The sequence below is a fragment of the Pezoporus occidentalis genome, unplaced genomic scaffold (assembly GCF_034315485.1).
Source record: "Pezoporus occidentalis ecotype Australia unplaced genomic scaffold, CSIRO_AGI_Poc_V1 ctg38, whole genome shotgun sequence".
NCBI classification, from domain to species: Eukaryota; Metazoa; Chordata; class Aves; order Psittaciformes; family Psittacidae; genus Pezoporus; species Pezoporus occidentalis.
In genome coordinates this window covers 632,934-659,069 of record NW_026915702.1, presented here as the reverse complement: position 1 = coordinate 659,069, position 26,136 = coordinate 632,934, and the positions used below count along the sequence as shown (strand labels likewise).

Here is a 26,136-nt window from a genome sequence, read left to right as displayed (position 1 = left end):
TCCCCTGGCTCCTCTTCTAAGTTGCCAGCTTTGCGGAAAAGCCATTTCTGGCACTGGCTGTCCCTCCATGGCCTCCCCACCCACCCCAATGCATTTTAAACGGTGCACATGGTCCAACAGGGGACAATTGTTCCCTTGAATGTTCATGGGTTGATAAGCAGTTTTGTTAATTCAAGTGATAGTTCCAGTTTTATTGGTGCAATGAAACAGGGCCCACACTGGGGACAGTCACCCCAGGGAAGAGGCAAATAAGGGTAATGCACTTCCCCCCTTCTAGTAGCCCCTTTCACATGCTTGAGTGTGCAGCCACACTCAAAAGCCAGTCTCGGAGAGACTTCCTTAAGCATCTATTGAAGATTAAATGATCTCATGTGCAGCCTGTAATGATGGCCACTACCAAAAATTGTTCCCATCTGAAAGCTGCACTGTGCTCCCTGATCCAAATCGGGCTGCTGACCTCAGAAGAGATCCCAGTGGGCAAACCACCACATCACAGAAGCTCAGCCCACCACGAGCACCACTAATTGTGCCCTTGTCTGCAGGCTCCGAGTCAAGGCAGCTGCTAAAGGGCAGGGGAGCTGTGCTCTCAGCTTGTATTACGAAGTGACTCTCTCCTGAGCCTCTTTTCCAGTGTGTCTGGGGAGATGCTGTCTCAGTCCCTGCTGTGAGGTACCTTTTGTCTGGCAAAAATCACTGCACCCCTAATATGACTCAGTTAAAGCCTATATGAATCGTCTCATTCACAAAAGCAGGCGCTGGATTCAGCGCTGCAAAGTAGCCAAAGACCATCATAAGCCAAATAACCTAAACCCAGGCCCAGCCTTCGTGCAGGAAGAGGCAAACCTGCCATGAACATGGATGCTTTGACCCAAACTAGCCCCCAGACCAGCACACATCTGCTGTCACTGCATTTCCACAAGACTCTTGAAACTACAACCAGCTCCCTGCTGTTGTCTCATATTCCCCAGTGAAGGCTGCAAGTGGTAAAAGGATCTTGATGGGTAAAAGTTATGCTTCCATTTAAGAAGACCCACTAATGGCACCTTGTGCATCTGTCACTGAATTAACATCAATTTGAAACCATACATAACTGGTGAAGGGAACAGCTTGCTTACATTAGAGGTCTGGCTGAAGGGAGACCTTGGGCTTTGCTTCTCCTGGGGGGTTGTGATCAGTGAACAAGAAAGCAGATACTTCCTTGTGGGTATTCACAGCTTTGCAGATAGCATCCCTTAGGCAGGTTGAGACTTCTGAGATCAATGTGGGCAAAGGGAATGGGAGACTGCAGAATAACATTTGGGGAGCAAAGGCAGTTACAGCAACCATAAAACGCACGTGCACGTTCTGGAGAGCAAAGCTATGGAACAAGAGGCACAGCCTCAGGTTGTGGGGTCACTTTCACTCCCTCCCTCCCAAAGGTGCCTCTTTCTACACCCTGCCAGGAAAAACAAAGAAACCTAATGTAAAAATGCAGCAATCTGGTGCTCCAGTGCCCAAAACGTAGGTGTCTAATGCTGTTTTAGGCACTGCTGGGGGATCCAAGACATCTGCAAAGGGCTGGCAGATACAGCATCAGAGCCATGGCAGGCTCCATCCCGGGATACCCCAGGGCATGGAATGCGGCACTCACGCCTACGTTTGGGCATCTGAACAGCTCCCCAGAGCACCGAGTGTTTGGACAGTTGGAGTTAATCATGGAAGGGAAACGGAGCTGCAGTGAGGTTTGGTAGCAGAGTGGGTAGAATAGGAAAGGATCCGAGCACAGGGAACAATCTGGCTTAGTCCGAGGGAGAAGGACACGGAGGAGCACAGCTGCCAGCAGCTCAGAAAAGGCTTTCAAATTCTTTCTGCATCATGCTGAAGTTTAGTCGTAAGTGACAACAGGGGACCCTGGGACAGCAAGATGCTGTCTGAAAGGTGTGACCTGCTGAGCTTTTAGACTCTGATGTGTTCCACATGTCTGAGCGCCTCCCAGACACGTCCTCTGCACATGTTATGCAGCCACATTATCCTCCGCATCTTGGGACAGGCATCTGGAAGTGTGGAGGTATGTTTTCAGCAGCCCACATCACAGTCTCAGGCCTGACCCCAGTTGTCAGTGGGAGTTTAGGCCCCAAACTTCCTTCCAGTGCTTTTGAAGCTGGGGGCTTGCAGGGGAGACAGACTTAAGGTTTAGACCTCAGCTCCTGGTTTAACCCTTTCACCTTGTGCCTGTCCTCCCTCCTTGGGTAAAACAGGGGGTATTTCTATGCTTCCTTTGATGATGACAACTTTTATGCAGCAATTAATTTTTCCAGTGGAGGAATAACATAATCCTCTGAGGAGAGTGTGAGCCAGCCCTTCAAGCTTCCCATCCCTCCTGGCCCCTTTCCTCCCTTACCCTCCTGCAACACAGACAACCCAAGAGTATGGAGCAGCTCAGTGCTCTCCTTATCTCAGCCTTCCTTCTAAACACCCTGTTATAGAAAGAAAACAAAGTAAGAAATAAGTAAATAAATAATAAATAAGTTGGTTAGAAACTTTTCCCAAGTATTTTCAGTTTTGCTGCTCCTGAGATATCAGCGAGGACGAAATTGTGGGTCCTCGCCATGGCTTGGTTTATTCCCTGGATTGCACCCCCATCAGCAGCTTAATCAGTGCAAATCAAATTACTCCTCCTGTTTACTTATCTCCAGAGCGCTGGCACTGGCAAGTGGTTTATCTCATCATGGCAGGAGCCAGCGCCTTCCTTGGGGGTAGGACAGGATCTCCACAGAAGCTGCTTGTAGTGGAAGAAGGGGTACAAATCAGGAAAGCTCTGCTGGCTCTGCTCCCCAGCACTGAGGTTATGCTGCTGCTTGCTAAGGGTAGTGGAGGAAGCCAAAATGCAGGATGCCCAAGGGGTGGAGGCTGCCTCCTCCTTGTGAATGCGCAGCCTGGAAGCAAGGGTTTGCGATTTTGGCTGATTTGTAAAGAGGTGGTGGTGGCCCTGTCCATTGCAGTGACATGTGGTTTGCAAGTGCGGTGGTTTGTAGAGCTGACACCGCATCCTTCATGCTGCTTCTGTGGTCAGTCTTCCCTCCTGCCTGGGAGATGAGGGCTATGCCATGACAGAGGTGTGGGGTACAGGGACTGTGTGAGCGCATCCAGGAGCACCTACACTCAGCATACATTCAGTGTACAGCCAGAGCGAACACTGAGCATGGCCAGTGCTGATGCTGGGGCAGGGCACAGTCAGTACCCAGCAGACCTGCATTTCACTCCCATGACTGAGTAAACTGGATTCTCCCATTGCCCAGAGAAGCTGTGGCTGCCCCATCCTTGGCAGTGTTCAAGGCCAGGCTGGACAGGGCTTGGAGCAACCTGCTCTAGTGGAAGGTGTCCCTGCCCATGGCAGGGGGGGTGGAACTGGATGAGCTTTAAGATCCCTTCCAACCCATTCTATAATTCTATGACTGCTTCATGCCTCAGTTCCCCCCTTGGTGACAATGTCTCCACACTGCTTTGCTATGCCCAGCAGGGCAGCCTGTACAACAGAGGCAGAAATATGCCTTTGTTATTGCTGCGTTTCACATCACCGGGAGCACGCTGGAGCCTCGGGCAACACCAACACGAGTCTTCCAGTGCCTGGGTAGATGAACTGACCCTGTTCCTGCGAGTTTTATGTTTATTTTGGGGCAAAAGCAGCGCTGGGTATCATAAGACAGCCCGTGGAGGTCTCCCCCACCCAGCCAGGCCACCTTCACCCCTCCCAGGTCCGCTCTGTGTACCCACAGCCCCGAAGGCAATGCTGCTGTGCCAGAGCACAGCTCCCGGAGGGATAATCAGCCGAATCCCGGGTTTCCCTTGCCGTGCATGTATCCAACCCGTACTAACCCTGCCAAGTGAAACGGGCGCCCTCCCCCGTCCGTCCCCCCCGCTTCCAGCACCGGGGCCGGGCAGGTCGGAGCCGGCCGCCGTGGGGCAGCCCCCGGCTGCTGTGGAGAGGGAGGGGAACGGGCGGGACGCGGGGCTGGGCCGGGGCGGGGCGGAGCGGAGCGGGGTGCCGCCGCCGCCGCAGCGCCGGGAGGAAGCGGGGCTGAGTGAGGGCTGGCGCGGAGGCGCCTCACCGCCTGCTTGTTCTCCCCGCAGATCTTCCAATGGAGGCAGCTGGAGAACCTCTATTTCCGCGAGAAGAAGTTCTCTGTGGAGGTGCACGACCCGCGCAGGTGAGCGCCGAGACGGGACGAGAAGGGATAAGCTGTGCGGAGACGGGACGAGCCGTGCCGTGCCGAGCCGAGCCGAGCTAAACCGGGCTGAGCCATTCCGAGCCGGCCTTTGCAGTGCTGAGTCGGGCTGATCCGTGCCGAGCTATTCCCAGAAGGGCTAAGCCATGCCGAGCCAGGATGAGCCCTCTCGAGCTATTCCGTGCAGGGCTGAGCCGTGCCAAGCCATTCCGAGCAGGGCTTTGCAGTGCGGAGCTGAGCTGAGCCGTGCCTAGGGGGGATAAGCCCTGCCGAGCCATTCCGAGCCGGGCTTTGCAGTGCGGAGCCGGGTCTTGCCGAGCCATGTCGTGCCGAGGCCGCGCTCCCCACGCTGATGTGCGGGGCTGGCTGCGCTCGGTAACCGGTGAACCCCTAATGAAGGAGCAGCGGGCACCACGCCGGGGGCTGCCGCTTCCTTCCAGCAGAGCACTAAGGATTCGGGTGAGTGTTTTCCAGGATGTGTTTCCCCTGGGCTCCCAGCGGTATTTGTTTTCCTCTTCCCTCTATTTTGGCTGCCGGCACCCCCATACCTGCAGGCGGGAGTTGCCTCGTCCCCGTGTTGCACTTGGAGCCCGGAGATGGGCGCCAGATCTCGTACTCACATGTTTCCTTGTAAATAAATATTCAGTAGTGCAACTGAAAGGAATGGCACGGTACCAGGGCTCTACCGGCTGGCTGGATGTGAGCCCGTCAGTCTTTTTGGCACGGGAGCCTTTCTTTTCCCTTGCTTTACAAATGCAACGCGGCAGAGAGTGGGTTCCAGTGACTGTGCTACATCTAACCAAGTGCATTTGCACCCTCTGCTTGTGTGTGCTAGTGGATGGTGACTGCAGTGACCCATGTGTGTGTTGCTTTGTAGGTTGTTCTCACTAAAAGCAATGTCCCACTTGCAAAATGAGTATGAATCGCTCAGCTGTGAGCCTGTTTCACCTGTTTGCCATGCCTATCTGTCTGCTAATGCATGTACTTTTATTAGGAGAATTTTGCATGCAGTTTCTATGCTTATTTGCCCTGATATGAACACAACACACCAGTCCAATGGTGCCTGTCTCCATAGGTGCATTCTGTTAAAGCAGTAACTGAGCGAGCAGCTCGGATCTTGTGCACCTCCAGGTCAGCAGAGCCTTGAGGCATCTGCTTAATTTTAAGCATATAAATAGTAGCGTGAAACCTAGCAGAGCAAAGTTGAGAATACGTTGGGAGAGCTTCCAGCCATAGGAGCTGTGGGTGCTGCACTCCTTCCCCACCAAACATCTGAAACGCATGCTGCAAGCCACAGGCAGCAAGAAGCCCCTCAGCACCCAGGCTGGCCCTTTCCTGGGAGCAGCAATCATAGAATCATAAGATGGTTTGGGTTGGAAGGGATCTTAAAGCTCATCCAGCTCCAACCCCTGCCATGGGCAGGGACACCTTCCACTAGAGCAGGTTGTTCCAAGCCCTTGTGTCCAACCTGGCCTTGAGCACTGCTGGGGATGGGGCAGCCACAGCTTCTCTGGGCACCCTGTGCCAGTGCCTCAGCACCCTCACAGGGAAGAACTTCTGCCTGAGAGCTCATCTCAGTCTCCCCTCTGGCAGGTTAAAGCCATTCCCCTTTGTTCTATTCCTACATGCCCTTGTAAAATGTCCCTCTCCAGATTTACCCCTTTAGGTATTGAAAGACTATTCTAAGGCAAGGAAATAGTTATAATTGCAAGGGAAAGAAACCAAATAGCTCTGGGATCTCAGAATCATGATCTTTGCAACTCAGTGTCATGCATGAAATGTGACCACACAGAGGACCCTCCTCAGTGTTGTTTGTATTTAAATGATGGGAATTACTGACACAGAAGAGCTTCCGTTCGTCATTTCATTGTGTTCAACACCAGGAGGACAAAACCCCATCCCAGGTTGTCAGCCTGGTACTTCCTCACTACAAGGAAATGAATGTGGCTGGTTTCTGTACCCACAGAATACCACCACCCGGGTCAAGACAGTGCTCTGTAAAGCAGCGCAGCACATTGGAGTTACATGGTGGGAACACAACTCAGGTTGTAGCCTCGTGGCCAAGCGGGATGGACTCCTGCGAGGAGCTGTTTGGCATGTGGAGGTGGAGGAGTAGCCAACACAGTGCTCTCTCCACATTCCTCTCCATGTAGCCAAACCAGAGCCTGAGTCAGCGAAGCCACAGTCACAGCAGAGCAAGCACTGCTCCATGGTTGTGGCCAGGGCTGGACAGCACAATGTGTGTTTGTAAGCCCTGCCTCTGCCCATGGCTTCCTGTCCTGAACAAGCCATTTAACGTCTCTGCATCGCGGTTGCTTATACCGTAAAAGAGGGAAATGATACATTTTAGGGGGTATCAGCAGGGTTAATTCCATAGGGGCACGCAGGGGAGTCATGGAGAAGAACACCTACGGGCCATATCTCACAGGTCCCCAAAAGATAGCTGTGAAAAGCAAGTCCACAGCTCTGACCAGCTAAGTCTGCAGGCTTTCTAAGCGGAGCTGCAGATTTGATAGGAAGCGTGTACAGATCCCAAAAAGAAAAAATTACTGGAAATCACTGCTTTTAAGATAAGATGAATGGCTTGCAGAGAATGTGTGAGTTCAAAATGAGTAACTGCATTTGAACTGAATAGGATGACACCAGAATTAAGGCTTTAGCTCATGTCCAAGTGCCTTAATGCCTTAAAGCCTGATACACTGTGGTAGTTTATGTCCCTTAAACGAACATAAATCATCCACAGTGGGATCCCGTTTCCAGCCTCAAATGCGAGAGCACTGCCTACATTCCCTGTGCAGTGACAGGGTGAAGGAGACCAGCACACGCCCTCATTAGGACCATCAGTTGCCATCCTGCTGCATCTGTAGAGAGCTTTCTCACAAGAACACTACTCATAATGGGACCAGGTCTTCTGCTCCAGCCACATGGAAAAGACTCGGCGCAGGGTAACACTGAAACATGACATCCCAGCAGTTTCAGGCCTTGTTTGCGTTGGCCGTGGCTGTTTTCTGAGAAACTTCACTCCAATCTGTAGCTTTGCAATTGGACTGTAACACATTTTGCAGCACTGAGAAGGCTCTGACACAAGAGCTGTCAGCCCTCACCCAGGCTGAAGGTCCCACTTTGCTGCAGAGCTTTGCTTTGCTTTCACTCTTGCCTCTCTCACAACTTTCTTTTCACCGTGGGCCTCCCCATACTCACCTACAAGGTAGTATTCCACAGGCACAAGAGGAGAGGTGGCCAGTGCAGGTACAGGAGGGAAACCACTGTCTTAGCAATGCTTGAGGACTTCTAAGTGCTGGTAAAAGAGTTGGCCATCCCTTGCAGTCCACAGTAGAACTTCTGGGCTGTTCTGCAGTGTCACCTCCACATCCGTATTGCACAGAATGCTGCTGACTATGGATTGTGGCAGCCCCTCCACAGCACATCCTGCACTGGCCTCTCTGCACCATCCACGTCCCCGTGTTACAGGCTGTAGCAGAAGTGCCATGTTTCTGAGCTAGCCTCTATACCCATTCTCACATCATAATTATACTCCACCACAACTCTTCTTAACAGACTAGAGAGGAGGACCTCATGTATTCGGGGCTTTGTAGATCGGTGGCTTGGTTTACTCCAGCCAGTGCTGCATCCCTGCAGTAGAAGGAGTTCTGCAACCAGAACACTGTGTGTGAAGGAGCTGAGGGGTGGGAGGAATACTCGAGCAGTTCTGTACAGCTGTGCAAGCATGGGGAAACCTAACCTGTTCCTTTTGCTAATGATTGAGGACAATTGGGAGTCACGGAGAGGAAACATTTAGTTCTCATTTTTCCTGGGTTTATATTCACTCAGCTAATTGCTGAGTCACATTCTTCTCTCCAGGGCACAAAGCAGCCCTCTCCAAGCCTCACAACTCCCCTTTCCCATTACACCTTGGCAAGTCCTGCTACATCTGTTTACAACTGAGGAAATAAAGGTATTTTAAGAGATTCTCCCACATTCCCTAAAGCAGCCATTGATCCAATGGATCTTTAGTTGTCACCTGGGTCCTAATATATGAGAGCTACTGTCCAAAGCTAGAAGTAGTGGAGGGTGTGAGGACTTTGCCTTGGGTGTCTCAGCGATTGAAGAGACACACAGGATTCACACATGCTTTGGCACTGGTGACTCCCCTGGGACACGTAGCAGGTCAGCATCAGCTCAGCCAAACCCAGGAATACAGTCTGAACTGGACAAACTGGAAGATCTCCAGCAAACTGGAGCTTGCTAACTTGAGGAGTTATTTAGAGTAAATGCTTTCCTGGCTGATTGGCTCTTTATTGCTGTTGTCTTAAGCATTTTTTCCCATTAGCATAAAGGTGTGCACAGTAAAGACAGCAGCTTTTACTATTAGGCCTGTGGTAGGTTTTGCTATAGAGAACAACCTGAAGAAACCTTGGTATAACCCCAGTTAAATCTTTTCTCTCCAGGGCATCTGTGACCAGGAGGACTTTTGGGCATAGTGGCATTGCTGTGCATACGTGGTACGCCTGTCCAGCACTAATAAAGTCTATCTGGGCTATGGCCATTAGTCAACATCAGTTCTACCTGGACAGAAAGCAAAGCAAGGTAAGCATGGTGGAGGTGGAAGGTGGAGGTGGGAAGTGCATGTTGTGGTGGGTGAGTCCTTCTCAACTCCTCCCAGTCACAGCAAGGCCAAGTCCAGATGGTGGCTCCTTTCCTGCCCTCCCATGCCACTTGAGATCAAAAAAATGGGCAGATTGACTCAAAATATCTACTGGCTTTGGCCAGATTGAGGGAATTTGTATCAAATCCATGTCTATGGGAGTGAGGATTGAGGGAAAGGTTGTACTGAACTGTGGCCAAAATGGAGGAGACAATGTTTACAAGCAGATAGGGTCACATCCCTGTCTGGATGGTTTCCACATGTCTTCTGGTACTTGAAGTCTGTCATAAAGTTGGGGCAGCTTCCAGTAACTGAGTTTAAAGTAGCTTCACACTCTGTACCTGTGTCTGAATCTGTCCCTTGCTTTCTACTATTGTATTTCCTAGAAATGAGAGCTAGGGGTATTATTTCTCTCTCCACATAGAATATCACAACAGCAGGGGGGCAGGTTCTGACATCCTGGCCTTAAAAGAAACTGTCTCAATCTGGTGCTGCACAAAGGGCAGCACAATACACAAAAGAAACCACCTTGAAACCAGAGGAGTGTGTGTTCTTCCTCTAATTCCTTTCATCAGCAGTAACTTTAGGCATACCCAGAACAGCAGGAGATTGCTTTGATGACTTTGAGAACACTTTGAGGCAGAAGAGATACTTCTCATGCAGACAGCCCTCTCCACATGAGCCTGCTGGTGTTTAACTTTACAGAGATGTGACTCAATACAGAGTCTGTATTGAATGAGCAGCTTCTCATACAGCTGCTTGCATTGTTCCCCATCCCTAGGAGATGGCAGGTCCTCCAAATGGCTGAAACAGTCTTAACATCATGCCTCTCCTGAAAGCACTGCCTGTATTTTCAGGCAGGGGCTGCTCCCTCCATTGCACAGCCCATGGACATATGAGGTCCCTTCATGATCCAGTTCAGACCACTAAACTGGCAGAAAAATACTTCTTTTTCCTGTTTTTTATTTGCTGCATTGTTTTTCTGCCAGTTCAATGTCTTGGCTTGCTGAAAGTACATGAAGGGCCATGAGTGTGCTATTAGTCCAGCTTACTCTAAACCGTCTGACATTGCTTTCCCATCATGATCTCTGTGCCTTTATTGTAAAGTGGATAGTACTTTTGGGTGCCTTGGGCAGCACACATGGTTACACTCACTTTGGCCATATCCCATCTAATGCAAAGAAATAGGATTCTTCATAGTTGCTGTGAGCTGTATGGAAATTAGGGGCCTAGATAACTTCCCACCCCTGAGTGCCAGCTGTGACTATGGAGAAAATGCACCCTATACACCAAGTACCACTTTCCTGTCCCCCTCCTCTGCACCAGGGCAGTGCACAGCCCTCTCTGTTGTGCTCTCAACAAAACCAGCTCAGCAAACAAACACAACTTTATATTTTTCTGTGCTTTTAGCCAGCTGGATTTGCTGATCTAGCTGCAAGGTATTTAGGTCACAAGCAACCCACAGACAAAAGGAGATTCCCTCCTCCTCCCACTTCTTCACTAAGAAACTGGGTCTCTTAAATGCCCAGCACTTCCCATCAGTGGCTCCTTTTGTTGTTGGCAGATTGTGTTTCAATCTGGTCTCCCCTCTCTCACACTCCCACAGACAGCACCATCCACCAGCCCCCATTTGTCAGCCTGTCACATCTGTGATCATCTCAGTGTGCTTTGTCACAATAATGCCAATGGTCATGCTGAGGCTTTGAAATGAAGGCCTACAAAATATTTGTGTCCCTTTCTCTGAAGGGAGCTGGTATTTTACTCTGTTGTCCTTGTCTTTGACGTGACACTATCGAGATTGATAGATCCATCAATTTGAATTGATCAGTTCATCCTGCTGGTCACTCCAGGACACTGTACTCATGTGTGCTTTGCTTTTTGAAACCATGAAACAGAGTGGGGTGTTGTGAAATGTCTTCGTTTTGGCTCTCAAGGGCTTAAGACAAACATTTATTTGAGTTTCAGGTTGCATGGGCTTGCATCCCCTTAAATCTCAGCCCCCACTTCAGCTGAATCCCCAACTTCAAAGCAAAACTTAGCTATTCCTTTCTTTTATGTCCAAACTTGCCATTTCATATAGCTTTGACAGAAGAAAGAATAATAAAAACAGACTTAGAAGAAAAAGCCTGCTGGAGCTCACTGCATCTGACCCTTCACTCTAGGGATGGAGATTAGATGGCAGGAGATACAAAGCAGTGATAAAGCAAGCTTGAACTCTGTGCTCCTCACATAACTGGGCATCAGTTGGATATGCACCGCTCCACTGGACAACCCCATTAATGTGATTTTAGAAAGAAATAAAACCAAGTTTGCCTGGATTTTGACCATTTTGCAAGGAAATGAGGTCCCAGCCTTTCTTGCAGCCCCACTTCCCACTGAACTCCTGCCAGCTCACCCATTTCCCAGCATCTCCTCCCTGCTGATCTGTCTCTCCCTGCAACCAACGCATAATGTGGAAACTGAGAAGATGCCCACAATGAACATGTCAGTGTGCAGAACACCTGTCAGCTTCCTTTGTTTTCCGGAAGAGAGATGCAGCAGGACTTCAAGGCATGCCTTTACTCCATTGACTGCACTGAGTCAATCAAACATTTGGCTTAGAAGGCTTGAGAAGTCCCATTTTGCGGGAATTTCCTACAGCATGTTCCTCCAAGTGTGAGGCTTTTTGGCTGAATGGACCAGTAGAGAATAGGCCAAGGGTTCCAAAATGTCACCTGCAGCACAGCCCCATCACTGCAGGCAAGAGGGATAATGCTCGTCCTCCTGCAGCTGCAGAGGGAGCAGGGACACTGAGCTCTTGGTGAGCCCTTGGTGAGCCTTAGCACCCCGGCAGGCGAGACCCAGCCTGGACAGGGCCAAAGAGCCAGGAGAGCCTCCAGCTCCAGTGTCTTGGCTGCCTTCCTGCCCCCATCGTTGCCTGTTTTTCTCTTGGGTGGCATGGTTTAGTGTGGGGTGTCCCTGCCCATGGCAGACAGGTTGGAACCAGATGATCCTGAGGTCCTTTCCAACCCTAACTATTCTATGATTCTATGATTCTATAAATCCATCCCCAGTGTCCATCTACTCTTGCATTTCAGTGATGGATTTGTCTTCACCCTCTGACCTTGTCAGAACAACACGGGGGATGAGTTTGGCCCCATGCTTTGAAATGACTCATGAATGAGCCAGTATCCCTCCATGGAAATGAGACTTGGCAGGTCTGTGCTAAGTGCTTGAAAGGTTCTGAGCCTGGAGGGACTGCAGGGCCCGAGGGAGCGCTAATGGGATGTAATCTAGCTTTCCGCTATTGTGCTGTCAGTACAGAGTCTAGCCAAGGCCTTGTGCTGGCTGCTGCTCAGTGGCCTGTATGAAATGAGCTGTTGGTCTGATTCCTGCCTCTCATGAGCGGCTGTCCAAAGCACAAGACCACCCAATGCTGATGGGCATTGCTGTAGGGAGCAGAGGCAGCAGGGATTGAGCAGTATGGGAAATTAACCCCATTCCTTTCAGGAGATGTTTCATTCCCACTGTTTAGTGCAGGGCACTCTTAGCACAACTGCAGTCAAATCTAAAACCTTCTCCTGTGGCTGCAGCAGGTTTCATAGAATCATAGAATGGTTTGGATTGGAAAGGACCTTCAAAGCTCATCTGCTCCAGTCCCCTGCAATGAGCAGGGACATCTTCAACTACATCAGGTTGCCCAGGATCACATCCAGCCTGGCTTTGAATGTGTCAGGGATGGTGCATCCACCACCTCTTTGGGCAACCTGTGCCAGTGTTTCACCACCCTCATTGTGAAGAATTTCTTCCTCACATCCAGCCTGAATCTCCCCTCTTTTAGTTTAAAAACATCATCCCTCATCCTACTGCAACAGGCACTGCTAAAAAGTCTCTCTCCATCTTTCCTGTAGCCCCCTTTTAAGTACTGAAAGGCCACAGTAAGGTCTCCCTGGAGTCTTCTCTTTGGATTGTATCCTCTGTGGAGGAATCTCACTCTGCCCTGCTGATCCCTGCTCTTTGGTTTGGTTTTCCTCTCTCCTGGCTCCAGGGATGCCAGGCTATGGTGTTATTTCATGTTTTCATTTGCCCTGTGTAGGGCACACATCCAGGCAGTGCTGGCTTGGCTCATCAGCCAGGAACGCAGGAGCTGCATTGCCTTTGCTCAGCACTTTTAGCTGGTGCCTGGTCAAACAGGTAGCACCAGAGTGTGCTGTAATTTGCAGTCTGAATATGAGTGGAAACAAACTACAGGGCTTCTTGCTGTAACTTTCCTGTAAATACAGGAAAACCACTGCCTTGCAGGATCGGTCTGTGCAGATTTGGGATTTGCGCCTTTCCTAGGCATCACTGCAAGGACTCAGGATATTGGGTTAGGCAGATACTGGGTTTGATCAGTTATGGTTGTTCCTGGGGTTATCCAAGGTGTGCATAACCCTGCATTTATCACCTGCAGGGGATAAATCAGCAGGACAGCAGAACTCTGAAGATTTGTTACTTCCAGAGATGTGGCATTGCAGCAAGACAGCAGTTCATGCTCAGGCTCCTTATTGAGACTTGAGTAGCAGGAAATCTCATGACAAAAAGCAGTGATTTTCCTCTTCACCTGGCACTAACCTTCCAGAGCTATTTGGAGAACGTATTTCACAGACCTTGTTTCTGACCAGAAACATCAGGTTCAAGAACCTAAAAGAGTGCTGTCCTTCTCCTGGGGCTGATTTTGGAAAGGAGCAGTTGGAAACGAGAAGGATCTAACTAACTAGTTGTAGCATTAGTGTAAGAGCGTCAGAACTGGGTGCCTGATGTGCTCTGACATCTTGGCGAGTAGTTAAGCCTCTGCACTCAAATGAGTAAGTAAGTGCACACACGCTGTTCTTGGGGTTATTGTGGAAATAAGCTTCTGAGGCACTTGGGTACTTCTGAATGGTAATGATGGAGCGTATAGATACCCAAGAGTATTAAATGATAATACTTCAGTGTAAGGCTTTCCCAGTGCTGTCTTCATTTGCAGTCTTAAATTAATCTTAAAAATACAGTGTGCAACAGGGAGATATTTTACTTTCCATGTTACTTCAGTGGTGTGCAAACAGAGGCAGGGGATCACTAAGAACTTAACCTTAAGTGTCTTACCCAAAGCACCACAATAGATCATTGACAGAGCTAAGTGCAAAGCTCAGTTTGGTGAGCATTAAGCCATCCGTTCAGCCTTAGTTCTTGTTAAAATGATTCCTGCTCCTGAAGATGTGAAACACTGAAAATTCCATCATGGCAAGCATTCCTTCTAGTCCCATCTTTTATTAGTTCCAGTGGGAACAGACCACACGCTGGTATGTGGATGTCAGTCAGCTTCTGATTTGTTAGCACTGTAATGACGAACTGTATGAATGAGCTGAGAGTCTCTTCTGGCCTGAGAAGGTGCAGAGTTGAACATTCAGGTGAGGCCCTGTGAGGCCAGGGTAATTGAAGCTCAGCAGCGGGGCCTGCAAGATTTGGGCAGTGGGTTGAGTTCCAGGCTCCCTGCATTTGTGACTGAGGAGCACACATGAGGGTCAGCGAACAATCAGCTGATTTCCAGGCTGGAGATGAAATAGCAGTCATTTTTGTGTGCCATGTTACAGACAGTGAGCTTCTTCCTGACTCAGTTCCCCCCTTGTTAGCATGGCTTGTTACCTGAAGCAAATTCAATAAGCAGTACATAAAATAGGGCTCACAGCATAAGCATTAGCTCAGAATTGAAGTGCTTGGAGATGACCCCAATGAGAGACGAAATAGAGGCCTTGAGAGGATTGTTCTGATGTGGCAGTTGCCATTTTTAGGTGACCCTAAGGCTCTACTGGTCAGAAAAAGGACTGAAAAATACCCATGGCCACCCAGGACACCCTCACATGTAGGGTTCTTCCCAGTAGTGCTAGGGATATAACTGAATGTTCTTAAGCCTTTTGTCTATGTTAAGTACCTGCTAGAGGCTGGAGAATGGACTGCAGATAGATGGTGAGCTACTAACAGCAGGGTTTGTATTGCAGAGGCAAGGCAGCCGCTGGGACTGAGTGAGCCCAACCCTGCAAGCAGCCACCATGCCCATTTCATTGCTCAGTGCCACTATAACCCCCATGCCCTGGGTGTTTTCTGCCTTCAATGGCTCTGTGTGCATAAACACATCTGAGCTCACTGCTCAGTGAAGAGAATGTTCTGGAGTTATCTCACCTGAACTTTCTGGGCATCTTGTTTTCTCAAATCCTTCCATCACCAATGGAGAAAGGATGACATCTTAGGAAGTCAACTCATTCCCTTCTAAGATACGAAGAGGATGAGATGATCACTGGAGGTCCCTTCCAGCTGAAATCCTCTTCTCTCCTCTTCTCTTCTCTTCTCTTCTCTTCTCTTCTCTTCTCTTCTCTTCTCTTCTCTTCTCTTCTCTTCTCTTCTCTTCTCTTCTCTTCTCTTCTCTTCTCTTCTCTTCTCTTCTCTTCTCTTCTCTTCTCTTCTCTTCTTCTTTCTCTTCTCTTCTCTCCTCTCCTCTCCTCTCCTCTCCTCTCCTCTCCTCTCCTCTCCTCTCCTCTCCTCTCCTCTTCTTCTCGTCTCTCGTCTCCTCTTCTCTCTTCTCTCTTCTCTCTTCTCTCTTCTCATTTACACATTATGCATGTTTACTTTCCCCTGGATGTGGCCAGGTAGTTGACAGTTGGTAGTGTACCACGGGTGACTCCTTTCCCTAGTGTGACCAGTTACTGAGCTGGGACTGGTTCTTGTTTCTTGCTGAAGTAATGTTAACAACGCTTCGAAAAGGTCCTCACAGTAGGAGCAACTTGTTAGTCTGGACCATAATCTGAACATGTTTTCCTGCCAGTATTTTCTTCCATCTTCTCATGACAGCCCCTTTAAGTCATGTCCCCACCATGTCTTGTTCCAAAGCAGATTTGGAAATGCCCCTCCTGTGCTCTTTTAGATGCTAGAGATGGTGTTTAGCCTTTGGGCTTTGCAGGTTGGCATTTCTGAAGGTTTCTTATTGTATGTGGTAACACAGTGATTCCATACCTAGTTTGTTTAAGAGGGAAAAATGTGCATGGCAAAGCAGAGAAAATAAACAACAGGAAACAATGCCAGAATTGTACCCACTGAAGAATGTAAAAAGTGCAGCAGTGAATCCCGTGCCAGATTGCTTCTATTCTTGTAAAAGTATCCAAGTTTGTTCTGGAGACCTGTTTCCTGCCACAGCAAAAGGACTTTTCCTTCTGTGAGCTTTAGAGAAGCAGTTTTTAATAGCTCATTACTAACTCCTGTGTCCACATCCAGTCCAAGATTCATGCTGCAAGAAGCCTGAGCGAAATTGCTATTGACCTGACTGAAACTGGAACGCTCAAGACCTCAAAGCTGGCCAACATGGGGAGTAAAGGCAAGATTATCAGTGGCAGCAGTGGGAGTCTTCTGTCATCAGGTAGGTCCTTTATCCTGTAACTGGAGAGACTATGGTGGGAAGGGCCATGGCCACGGTGTGATGGGGAGCTGCACTGCAGAAATGAAAGTCACTTCCCTTTAGCCTTTCTGTCTATCCAGGTGTCTGTCTCTCAGCACATTGCTCCACAAACAGCACAAGCAGCAGCCTCCCCTTCTCTCATTACCACCACTCATTTCCTCTTTGGCCCCAGGATGTCATCTCCAGTCTCTCACTTTTCAGCTGAGACCTCATCTGTCTTCACAGTTTCTACCATAATCACCCCTTGGCTTCCAGTTCACCCCTAGGCAGACATGTTTGTGAAGGAGTCCCCAGTCAGACAGTGGGAAGCTGAAGCTGGAAATTGCTGATGTCCCTCAGCAGTGTTGGGGCAGGGTGGCTTCTTCACAGAGTGCACATCTGCTTTGCTTCTCTATTGCTGAAATTTGGCTGAGGTCCCAGGCTCCAAAGGGCTATCCCCTAGCACTCTCTACCAAACTAGTAGGTTTCTTTTTGTGGCTAAGAGCACCTTCCTGTATGAGGAAGAAATAATCTGTGAAAGAAACCCCAAAGAAGTTGATACAGAGGAGAACTACTGCATAGAAGAAAAGGACCAGAAAAGGGAATTCAGGAGGTTTTATCTCTTTGATACTCTTACATCAGCCTGAACCAGGCAAGCTGTGTGTAAAACAGTGCTAAATGTCACTCCAGGAGCAAAGCAAGAATTGACAGTTTGCAAAGAGCTTGAAGCTGCTCAGGTGAGCAGCTCTTCAGGAGGGCAAGGTTGCTGGTATCCCTGTAATTAGCAGTTTCAGTCAATTAAATGCCTTCTGTTAAGCATCACATCAAGTTAGCAAAACTGTGTTGAGATGTGTAACAGTAGAGAATAACCACGCTTGACAAAGGGAAGAGTCTATCTAAGAACACCAGTGCTTTAAAACTGAACCCACACTGGTGTAGCCAATCAGCTTTGCACCACTGTATCCTTTCTGTCTCTTAAAACCCACACTTTCCTGCTTGGAAAATACCCAGCAAGGGGTTAAAAATGTGCAGTGTTTACAGAGCTCCAAGCAGCCTGCTGTGCCATTCCTTGCCTTGCCTGCAAACAGAGATGCCTTTCTGCTCCTCAGTCTTCCTGACAAAGTACACAATCCACTGTCTGTGCCTCCCATCACTCAGGGAGCTGCAGTAGCTGAGAGCTCCCAGACCGGTGTCAGGTTTTCAGAGCTCTTTCTTTGTTTGGCATTTTTTCCAGCTCTCCTGCTGGAAAGTAAATAACGTGAAGTGCCCCAAGGAAGTTCTTTAGGTCTTTTCAAGACTGAAGCCTCCTGGGCACCGTTCCTTAGTTTGTGAGAGCTACTTGGTAGTAATCCTGTTTTCATGTTGATATGCTGACTTTTGGCCTTCATGGAAAGAAGCATGGGGGTTTGCTTCTGCTCTCACACCCAGAGAGAGCACTAGCCAGGTGAAAGCCAGCAGAAAATTAGGCCCAGGAAAGCTTCAGCACCTCTCGGGGTTATGTAGATGGAAATCCCACACTGGAAGCTGCTCATGCTTTGATTTCTGCCTTGTTTTTTGCTCCCTTCTGTCTGAGCATGGGGTTTGTAGACTCAGCAGAGCTGCAGTAGTAGACCCATGCAGAGTACATTCACCAGGTGAGTCATTTCTTCAGGCCTGGGTAGGTGGATCTGTCTACCTGGGGGCCCGTGCAGGGCTATGTGAACCTCTGTTTCAGTGCTGCTGGTGGGCCAGGAGCACAGCTCCCTCCAGATCCCTGTGTTCAGACCTGCCTTTTATATCCTACTAGCTGTGAAGTCAGGGCTCTCCCCAAAACATTAAGGAGAGCTGTGGGGTTTGCTGTGTGCCTTCCAGCAGCTGTGAGCAGCTGCCAGGAAGTAGAGAGAGAAGACATCTGACAAAGATTCCAGACAGATACCATAGAATTGGAGACTCTGGACTGCTTCCAGTCACCCTCTGCTCCAAAAGCCCCTTCCTTCATCCCAGCTGGCAGAGGTAACCTAGCCCTGTCCCACTGCATGGGAGGGGCCATTCACTGCCTGTCCCACTGGGCACAGTCACTGGCTTCATCCCAACCTTTGCATTTCCTCCCATTGTGCCAGAGATTATCAGCATACAGTCACAACAATGATGGGTTATCGTGGTCCAGCCTGCGCGCTGGAGAGAATAAGTGCAAATGATTAAGTGGCCACAGTAGATTTCCAGGCTATAAATACCCTGAGTGACTTGCAATCACATGGGCAGGACTGAATGTTTGCCCCCACTTCCCTACTGTTCTCAGTCCTTTTTTTTCCTGGAAATTACTTGTAGTCATTTCCTCTCAGCATCTCAGTCCTCCTCCCTGGAGGGTCTGTCAGCACCATGAGGAGTGTGCTGAAACTGGCATGGGTTTGGAGCAAGGCTGCAAGGAAAAATCTGTTGTGGCTGTCACACTGTCTGGTGAAGATCCTGCAGTGCAGTGTGAGGCACTCACTGCCCCACATCACTTACAGCCTCAAGACACAGCGGGGGAAGATGGAATCTTACACTGGGACAGTGGTCACAGCAGTTTAGGGCCAAAGCCTGAACTCCTCCATGCTTCTCAGTCTCTGTCCAGTGCAGAGTTGTAATTGTGATAACCGGTGCTCCCAGGTCCATTTCTGACAAGCTGACTCCTTAACTTCTGTCCTCATTTTGGCTTTGAAGGGGCCTCCCAGAACAGTGATTTAGCTCAGGGATCTGCTCAGGACCTCTGGGACATCCCTGGGCATCTGGGGCAAGGTTTGCCCCTGAATAAAAGCTCTGCTTTCACAGTGGCAGGAGCCCTCATCAGAGATAACTATCAGAACAAAATCAAGTCAGGCCTAAGGTGGGTTTTTCCTTTGGAGCAGTCTGTGCCATAAGAACTCTGGAGGGCTCCTGGCTAGTGATGAGCCCCTCTGTCACTGTTGTTCTGAACACCAGCCTACCTTCTTCATCTCAGAGATGCCACAGAGGAACACCTCTGCTTCAGCTCTGCAACCGCGCTCAAGCATCCTCTGGCTCAGTGACTCCCATTCCTTCAGCAGCCATGGAGGTTTCCTGCTCAGGGACCTGTTTACATGTGAAATGCCACAACAGAGCCCAGGCAGCCGGTTCTTCATCCAGAGGGGTTGTATCCCAGCTGGATCACCTGGTGGGTGCCAGAGCGGATGAACAGCCCTTGCATGGCCCATGAGCATGGAGGGCCATGAAGACAAGTCTCTCACAGGATATGTGAGTGCATCCTGTGTGGAGCAGCTCCAGCTGGAGGATATCCTATGTGTCGGGCCAAGACTAGAGATAGCAGCTGTCTGAGGTTACTGGCTGTTGTGTGCTGACATCCTGGCTTGGTGAGTCAGCCCAGGCTCTGGCACTGAGCAAGCGTGGGGGGACCTTTCCTCTCTGCTCAGGGGACAGCCATGCACAGGGGACATCAGCCAAGTGCCAGCAAGCCGGAGCCAGCAGCCAGATGTAGCGTGAAGCATTTGCCATATTTAGATATGTTTTTCCTGGAGAGGGAGGCTCATAAAATGAGGAATAGAATCATAGAATCAGCTGGGTTGGAAAAGAACTTCAAGATCATCAAGTCCAACCATTACCTCAGCGCTGCCAAAGCCACCACTAACCCATGTCACTGGGGGCCTCATCTACACAGTTTGTGAACACTTCCAGGGACAGTGACTCCACCACTGCCCTGGGAAGCCTGTTCCAATGCCTGACAATCCTTTCAGTGAAGAAACTTTTCCTAATAGAATAGATGCGTGGATGCTTTTGCCTTGCTGCTGCTCAGCCACCTTGTTGCGTCTGATAGGACAAGAGGAAATGGCCTCAAGTTGCGCCAGGGGAGGTTTAGACTGGATATTAGAGCCTTGGCTGCCTCTGCTCTTCAGCATTCCATCTATCCTCCCTGCTTGTTTTCATCCTTCTCACGTATACCTTTTCCAAGCTGACATCACTGTGCTACAATAGGTGGAGGAAATAGGGACAACCAGTGAGTCACTGGTAGGGTTTTCCTCTCCAAACAGTGGTTCATATTGGTGGCCTCATCCCTTTGACAAGCTTTGAGGCAAAGCTTTACCAAGTGACACCTGGTAGCCAGGGCCCCCTGCAGATCTGCACAGGCACAGCACATTGCTTTGGTCAGATCTTTTGGAGTGTGACTCACTTCATGTTCCCATCAACATCACCAAGACTGTCCTGACCTCAACAGTATTGGAGTGATCAGAAACCAGCACATTAGCACTGGTGAAGAACCTCAGCCGTTCATTCTGCCGAGTTGGACAAGGGAGGACCATGCTCTCCCTCCATTTCACAGCTCATGTTCTCCTGACTGTCAGTGGATGGAGAAAGAGCCCAGAGACGCCAAGTGGGTATTAGAAGACAAGCAGTGTATCCACAGACTAATAGGGTATTAAGTGAATGTTCAGGTCACTGAGCCCCATGTCCCACCCTGTATGGAAAGGAGGAAAGAGAATGTACAATTAACTTGGCTTTGAAAATAAACCAGTAACATCATCTATAAAACCAGCACCAGCTCAGCAGGTTCCTGCTGAGGGAAGGTCCTGTGCTTGCTACCTGGTGTGTTTTCACAACCCTTTTTCTTTTAGGGACATCAAATGGTTCTGCAGAAGTTTGTGTTAAAATGCAGTTTGGTAAATCTTTGCACAGCAAATGGGAAGGAGGCTCAATAATAATTGTCACAGAAAGGTTCAAAAGCCATGCAGAGAAATTGCATATTTTAGCAACATTTCTCCTGCATCAGGAATCAGCATTAATTGTAGGAGATAAAATACCTGAGAAAGCCTCCCAGTCAACCATCTCTGTTGCAGCAGGAGTCTCTCATGTTAGGACTGATCTTTCAGGACTGGTTTTTCTCTGTTGATGATCCCCTTTGGAAGACGCTGGGCAGCCATGACTCAGTGAGCATCATATTTAATAGGGCTGATTTAAGGTAGTATTTGCTTGATTGGTTTGGTTTGTGCTGGTCTTTGATTATTTCTCTGGTTGTTTTTATGGCCTTTTGATTTGTTCTGACATTTTCGGGTCAGTTGCCACTGGCTTTAGAAGTGGGTCTGTGGTCACAACCTTGCTGGAGGCTGGATTAATACATATTTATAACTAAAGAGCCTCTAATGGAAGCTGTAGGCAGCCCAGCAATATAAAGCACTATTCTCTGCTCACTTACAAGCATCTCACAGCGGTGTGAGTCTCTTGACTGATCAGGTCTCCCATTTGCTTTTCACCTGTGAGAACAAGCAGAGAATCCAACACGTAGAAATCAACAGTACACCCCAAAATAGTTCAGCTTTTAAAGAAAAGGTAATATATTAAGAAACCCCAAACAGACAGAACAGTTTCTGAAGGAGAAACTTCAGGAAGGTCTGAAGAACTCCTGCAGTATGCCCAAGAGATTGTCCAGATCAGCTACGGTCAAGCTAAAAAACTTCAGGATCACAAGCCATGAACTGAGTGCCTTTGAACCCTCACTGCACTAGAAGAGTTTGTGATGCAAAGACACACTTGGAAAAGGTCAATTTGAACTGGTTTACTGGTGGTTCTGGCAGTCTTGGGGTAATGGTTGGACTTAGTGATCTTAAAGGTCTTTTCCAACCTATCTGATTCTATGATTAATGCCAAGTAGGAGTTGAGTTTGATTTCAGCAGTAATCCCAATGCTTAACTCAGAATGTGATGAGAGCTTCCAGATCTCCCCAGTTCCTTGCTTTCTGGAAGGGGTAAAAAGATGGTCAGATGTGCTCTCAATGGACACTGCCACCAAACACTGGTTGAGACCAATGTGGATCTCACACAGGGTAAGCACAGCTGGAGCAGATGCTGTGAACTGTCTGTGCTTGATTTGGGTCCGGACCAGCTCCGCCAGAAGCCATTTGTTTCCTTCTTGTCAGCATACCCTGGCTCAGTGCAGGCATCTGGCCAGGGTTTGGGCTATTCATATGCTTTTAAATGTTTCAGCATCTCTGTAGCTGCTGTGGCAACCCACAGTGCAAATACGAACAGCTTTTAAAAATAAACCTGGGGCCGGTGTGGAGCTAGGGAGCAGAGAGGAAGGGAAGGGGAACAGCAGTTGAAAGGGAAACGTAAGTCATTAAAGCTGTCATAAATGAAAAGAAGAAGGGGTGAAACATCTGTTGGAGTCATGAGCAAGTTTTTACCAGGACTCAGCAGTTTTTTGGCAATTCAGTAAAGAAATTGAGCAGTTCAGCTTTCACTAGTAACAGCTCACCAGGGTTACCATTAAGAATTACTAAATGCTAGAGAGCATTTGCCAGTGCAAACACAAGGCTTCTATAGAAGATCCCATCAAGTTCTTGCAGCACAGATGTGTTGGCAGAATTGAATTGTTTGCTTTGAGAAAGCAAACCCAAATGAAATGAGGAGGACTACAACAGTTAAAGGAGCATCTTACCATGAGGTTGTCCTCCTTTGTCTGATGACACTCAACCTTTCAAAAGCCCTTTGCTCACACCCTCCTCTCCAGGACAGCCATATAAAAGGTGTGAGGAAGAGGGGTGGTGTTTCACAGTTAAGTGCCAGCTGTCTTCCTCTATGAAAACTGCAGAAAATAGTGGTGGAAGAGATCTGTGAGATCCTCAGCTCCCTCTGGGCCAATGCAGAACTGTTTCATGGCACTGTTTGCCTCAGTCCTCTTTCAGTTTAACGGTCTGCTGGAATAGCAGCAATGAAAGATGAAGCTGAAAGCACAAGTTTCACTTTGTTTTGGTGCCAAAACAAATGCATTTAAATGCATTCAGCTAGGTTCCTTCCAGAGTTCCATGAAATGCCAGCAACCAGCCTCCTCCAGCATTTTCAATGTACGCTTGGAGGCCAAAGCAATTCTATGATGCTGTGATTCTGTGCCACCCCATGGAAGACATCTCAGACACCTTAGATCACCTGTATACTTCAGTTCAAGACCCACTATGGAGTTTATTAAAAAGGGTTAAGATGTAGACTTAGGTAGAGCACCAGAGCTGTGTGGGGCAGAGCTTTAGCATGGAGCTGTAGCTCTCAGTGTTGCTGTGGACAGACATGGCACCATACTGCTGAATTCACCACAGGTACCAGAACTCAGCTTTCCATAAAGCTGAGGTGGATGCTTGGAACTCTAGTTATAGCTTACCAACTGCTGGTAATAGAAGTGATAAGTGATGTAGAGATTGTGTTTACCCCTTCTTGAGCTTGCTTTTCATCTCACAGAATGGCCATACCCTTCATGTTCTTAATCTGTGGCCAAGAGGTATATCAGCTGCTCAAGCTGGGGACCCAAAAATGGATTCAAGCAACATTGCTTCTCTGAGATGCTAGATCTGGGATAGCAATTGATGCACCATCCCAAACCAAAATAACATGAGAAACACCATCAGTAAGTTCCTGTAAAGAGCTGAAGTTACAAATGCTGCCATTGAGCAACCAAGTCTGACTTAATGCATGGACTTACTTCAGTGGAAGTTGCTGGGTAATTGCTACTTGAAAAGTCAAGCCATTTGGACATTTATTGGTAAATATCTTGACCTATGCCTTCACAAGAACCAGCTACTGTCCCCAAGGGACCTGTAGGTTATTGTTGTTTGGTGTGTTTTACAGGAACCCTGGTAGGTAATTTTGTTCCATTACATTTTCCACACAGAACAGGCACTATAAGTGGATCTAATTAAATGTTTTCTACAAGGAAAACTGCAGTTCTTAAGAAGTAGCTTTATTGTCAAATGGTTTCTCCTAAGCTTAATTTCCCAAAAATGCACCTCCATGGATCCATAAACTATGCTGTTATTTTGTTATTTGCCATTGGGAACCTGCATGGGAATGGTATAATTTTCTTTCTTAGGATCCTTACATGAATGATTGTGTTGCTTTTATTTTTCCAGATAATGATTACAAGTGTCTTTGTGTGCCCCACTGCCCAATCCCTGTCTGATAGCTTAAACGTTAAGAATTTGCCATAATCAAACATGACTGGGTAACACCTGCTTCATGTCATAGTCATTCCCCCTTGGAAGGACTGCATCCAGGCTTTGGTAAAATTACAAGTGCTCCAAATGTGTATTCTGCTGTCAGCTGGCCTAATGAAATCATTGTTATTGACAGGCTCCCAAGAGTCAGACAGCTCTCAATCTGCCAAGAAAGACATGTTGGCTGCACTGAAATCCAGGCAAGAAGCTTTGGAAGAGACACTGCGCCAGCGCTTGGAAGAGCTGAAGAAGCTCTGTCTCCGGGAAGCGGTAGGCAATGGACATTTTATACCTGTAACGCTTTGTCGCTTGCATTGTTATAGCATGCTCCTTGTTTGGAGGTGGTGTGGAGTCAGGAGAAGAGATTCCTTCCATAGTCACCTCTTATAAGGCCCATTGTACAAAGACCTAAGGAAGGTCCAGATGTTTCAACTCCATATTGCAGTGGCACAGGATGTTTGCCCCCCAGAGAAGTGGACCCCATGTCAGCTAAGTAGCCCATTGGACTGGGGCTAGGAGAGTGCTCCATGCCTGCTGTTTGAAATAGTGTTTAAATGCATTCAGCCAGGCTTCTTATTGACTTTGGTGGGAACATGCAGCTACCTAAATGGCATAGGAAAGGCTGTCCTCCACACTGGTAATCACTTCTCAAATGCTTTTGGCTTCATCAGCAAAAAAAAAAGACTCAACAGAACAGGCTGATGCACTTTCTTCTTGAAGCAAGCCTGACCTTACTTGCTTTTCTTCTCCCAACACATTTCTACATACAGCACACAAGGTCTTGTCTGCTTCATGTAGACTCCCTTCATCCAATAAACTCTGGCACTGGTGAGAGGAATTGCAGTGTAGCGGCAGACCTTGTGAACTGGAACCACTGTAGTGATCCCATGACGTGGAGGACAGCTCAGGAACTCATAACCTTCCCACTCGCTTGCCAGTTCATTCTTGGCGCACACAGGAGACCAGCTTAGAGATCAGTTTTATGTCTGGGGAAGTCACAACGCTGCTGCAGCTGCACATGGAGATCAGCAGCAGTGTACTCTTGGGTCATTCATCAGTCCTCCCTTGTTTACCAGGCCTGAAAATGTGACTTTAATAACAAATGGTGATGTGTAACACAAGAGGAAGCTGGCTGCAGACAGTGGCACTGAGATCTTCCAGTTGTTCCTTAATACGTGATGTGTATCTTGCCTTTGACAAAAATGGGGGCAGTAGGTCACTGATTCAGCTGTTGTTGCACTTTGTTTCGATTGGTCTATAGTTTTAACACCAAGATTAAGCTGTGAAAAAACACCTCTCAACAAAGAAGGCTCTGCTGCCTCTGTTCCTATCCGTTACTACACACAGGCAATCCTTTCCCACCTGGGAAGTCCTGGTTGACTTCAGCAAACAACTGGTGCTGATACAGGTCACAGGAACAGATTCAGTCTCCTAAGTCCATTGAGTACAGAGCCAAGATCATCTGCAGGAAGCAGTCAGGTGCTCTTCAGGGGCTGATGGACAAGGTCTCGAGGTCTCTACTTGGCCTGGAGGAATTTATCACCCTAAGCTAACTCTGCCTGACTGCCAATGATTAATGCCTTGCATCAGCAGCATGCAGATGTGCTTCTGCTGTAGTTGCAGGAGCTCACAGCCCAGTGCCTTTACTTCAAACCCAGGCACTTTGCAACAGCTCCCGCTGGGGCATGGAGCTGCTGGTAGGGAGCAATATCTCCTTCATGTGCTGCAGCAAGGCTGGCCAGAGCCCGTCTGTCAGCACCTTAAGAGCTGGTAGAAAGTGTTGGTGCTTTCTGTAGATGATCCAAGAGAGGCAGTTGATGGACACATGGAATCTGACCCTGTCTTAACAACCCTACAGCTCATCAGCAGCCTGTAGTTGGAAGTATTTCTTCTC

The 26,136-nt window shown here is 48.5% G+C and overlaps 1 protein-coding gene across 6 annotated transcripts in view; it reads left to right on the top strand.

Moving 5' to 3' along the window:
- The window catches only part of FRMD4A (FERM domain containing 4A), a 380,907-nt gene that overhangs the window by 337,799 nt on the left and 16,972 nt on the right, over positions 1-26,136 (top strand). For all 6 annotated transcript variants that reach the window (XM_062631904.1, XM_062631905.1, XM_062631903.1 and 3 more), the window contains 4 exons: positions 4,111-4,187; positions 8,654-8,792; positions 16,117-16,258; positions 24,379-24,512. In XM_062631904.1, the coding sequence (XP_062487888.1) occupies positions 4,111-4,187; positions 8,654-8,792; positions 16,117-16,258; positions 24,379-24,512 (492 nt within the window). The remainder of the gene's footprint in view (positions 1-4,110; positions 4,188-8,653; positions 8,793-16,116; positions 16,259-24,378; positions 24,513-26,136) is intronic.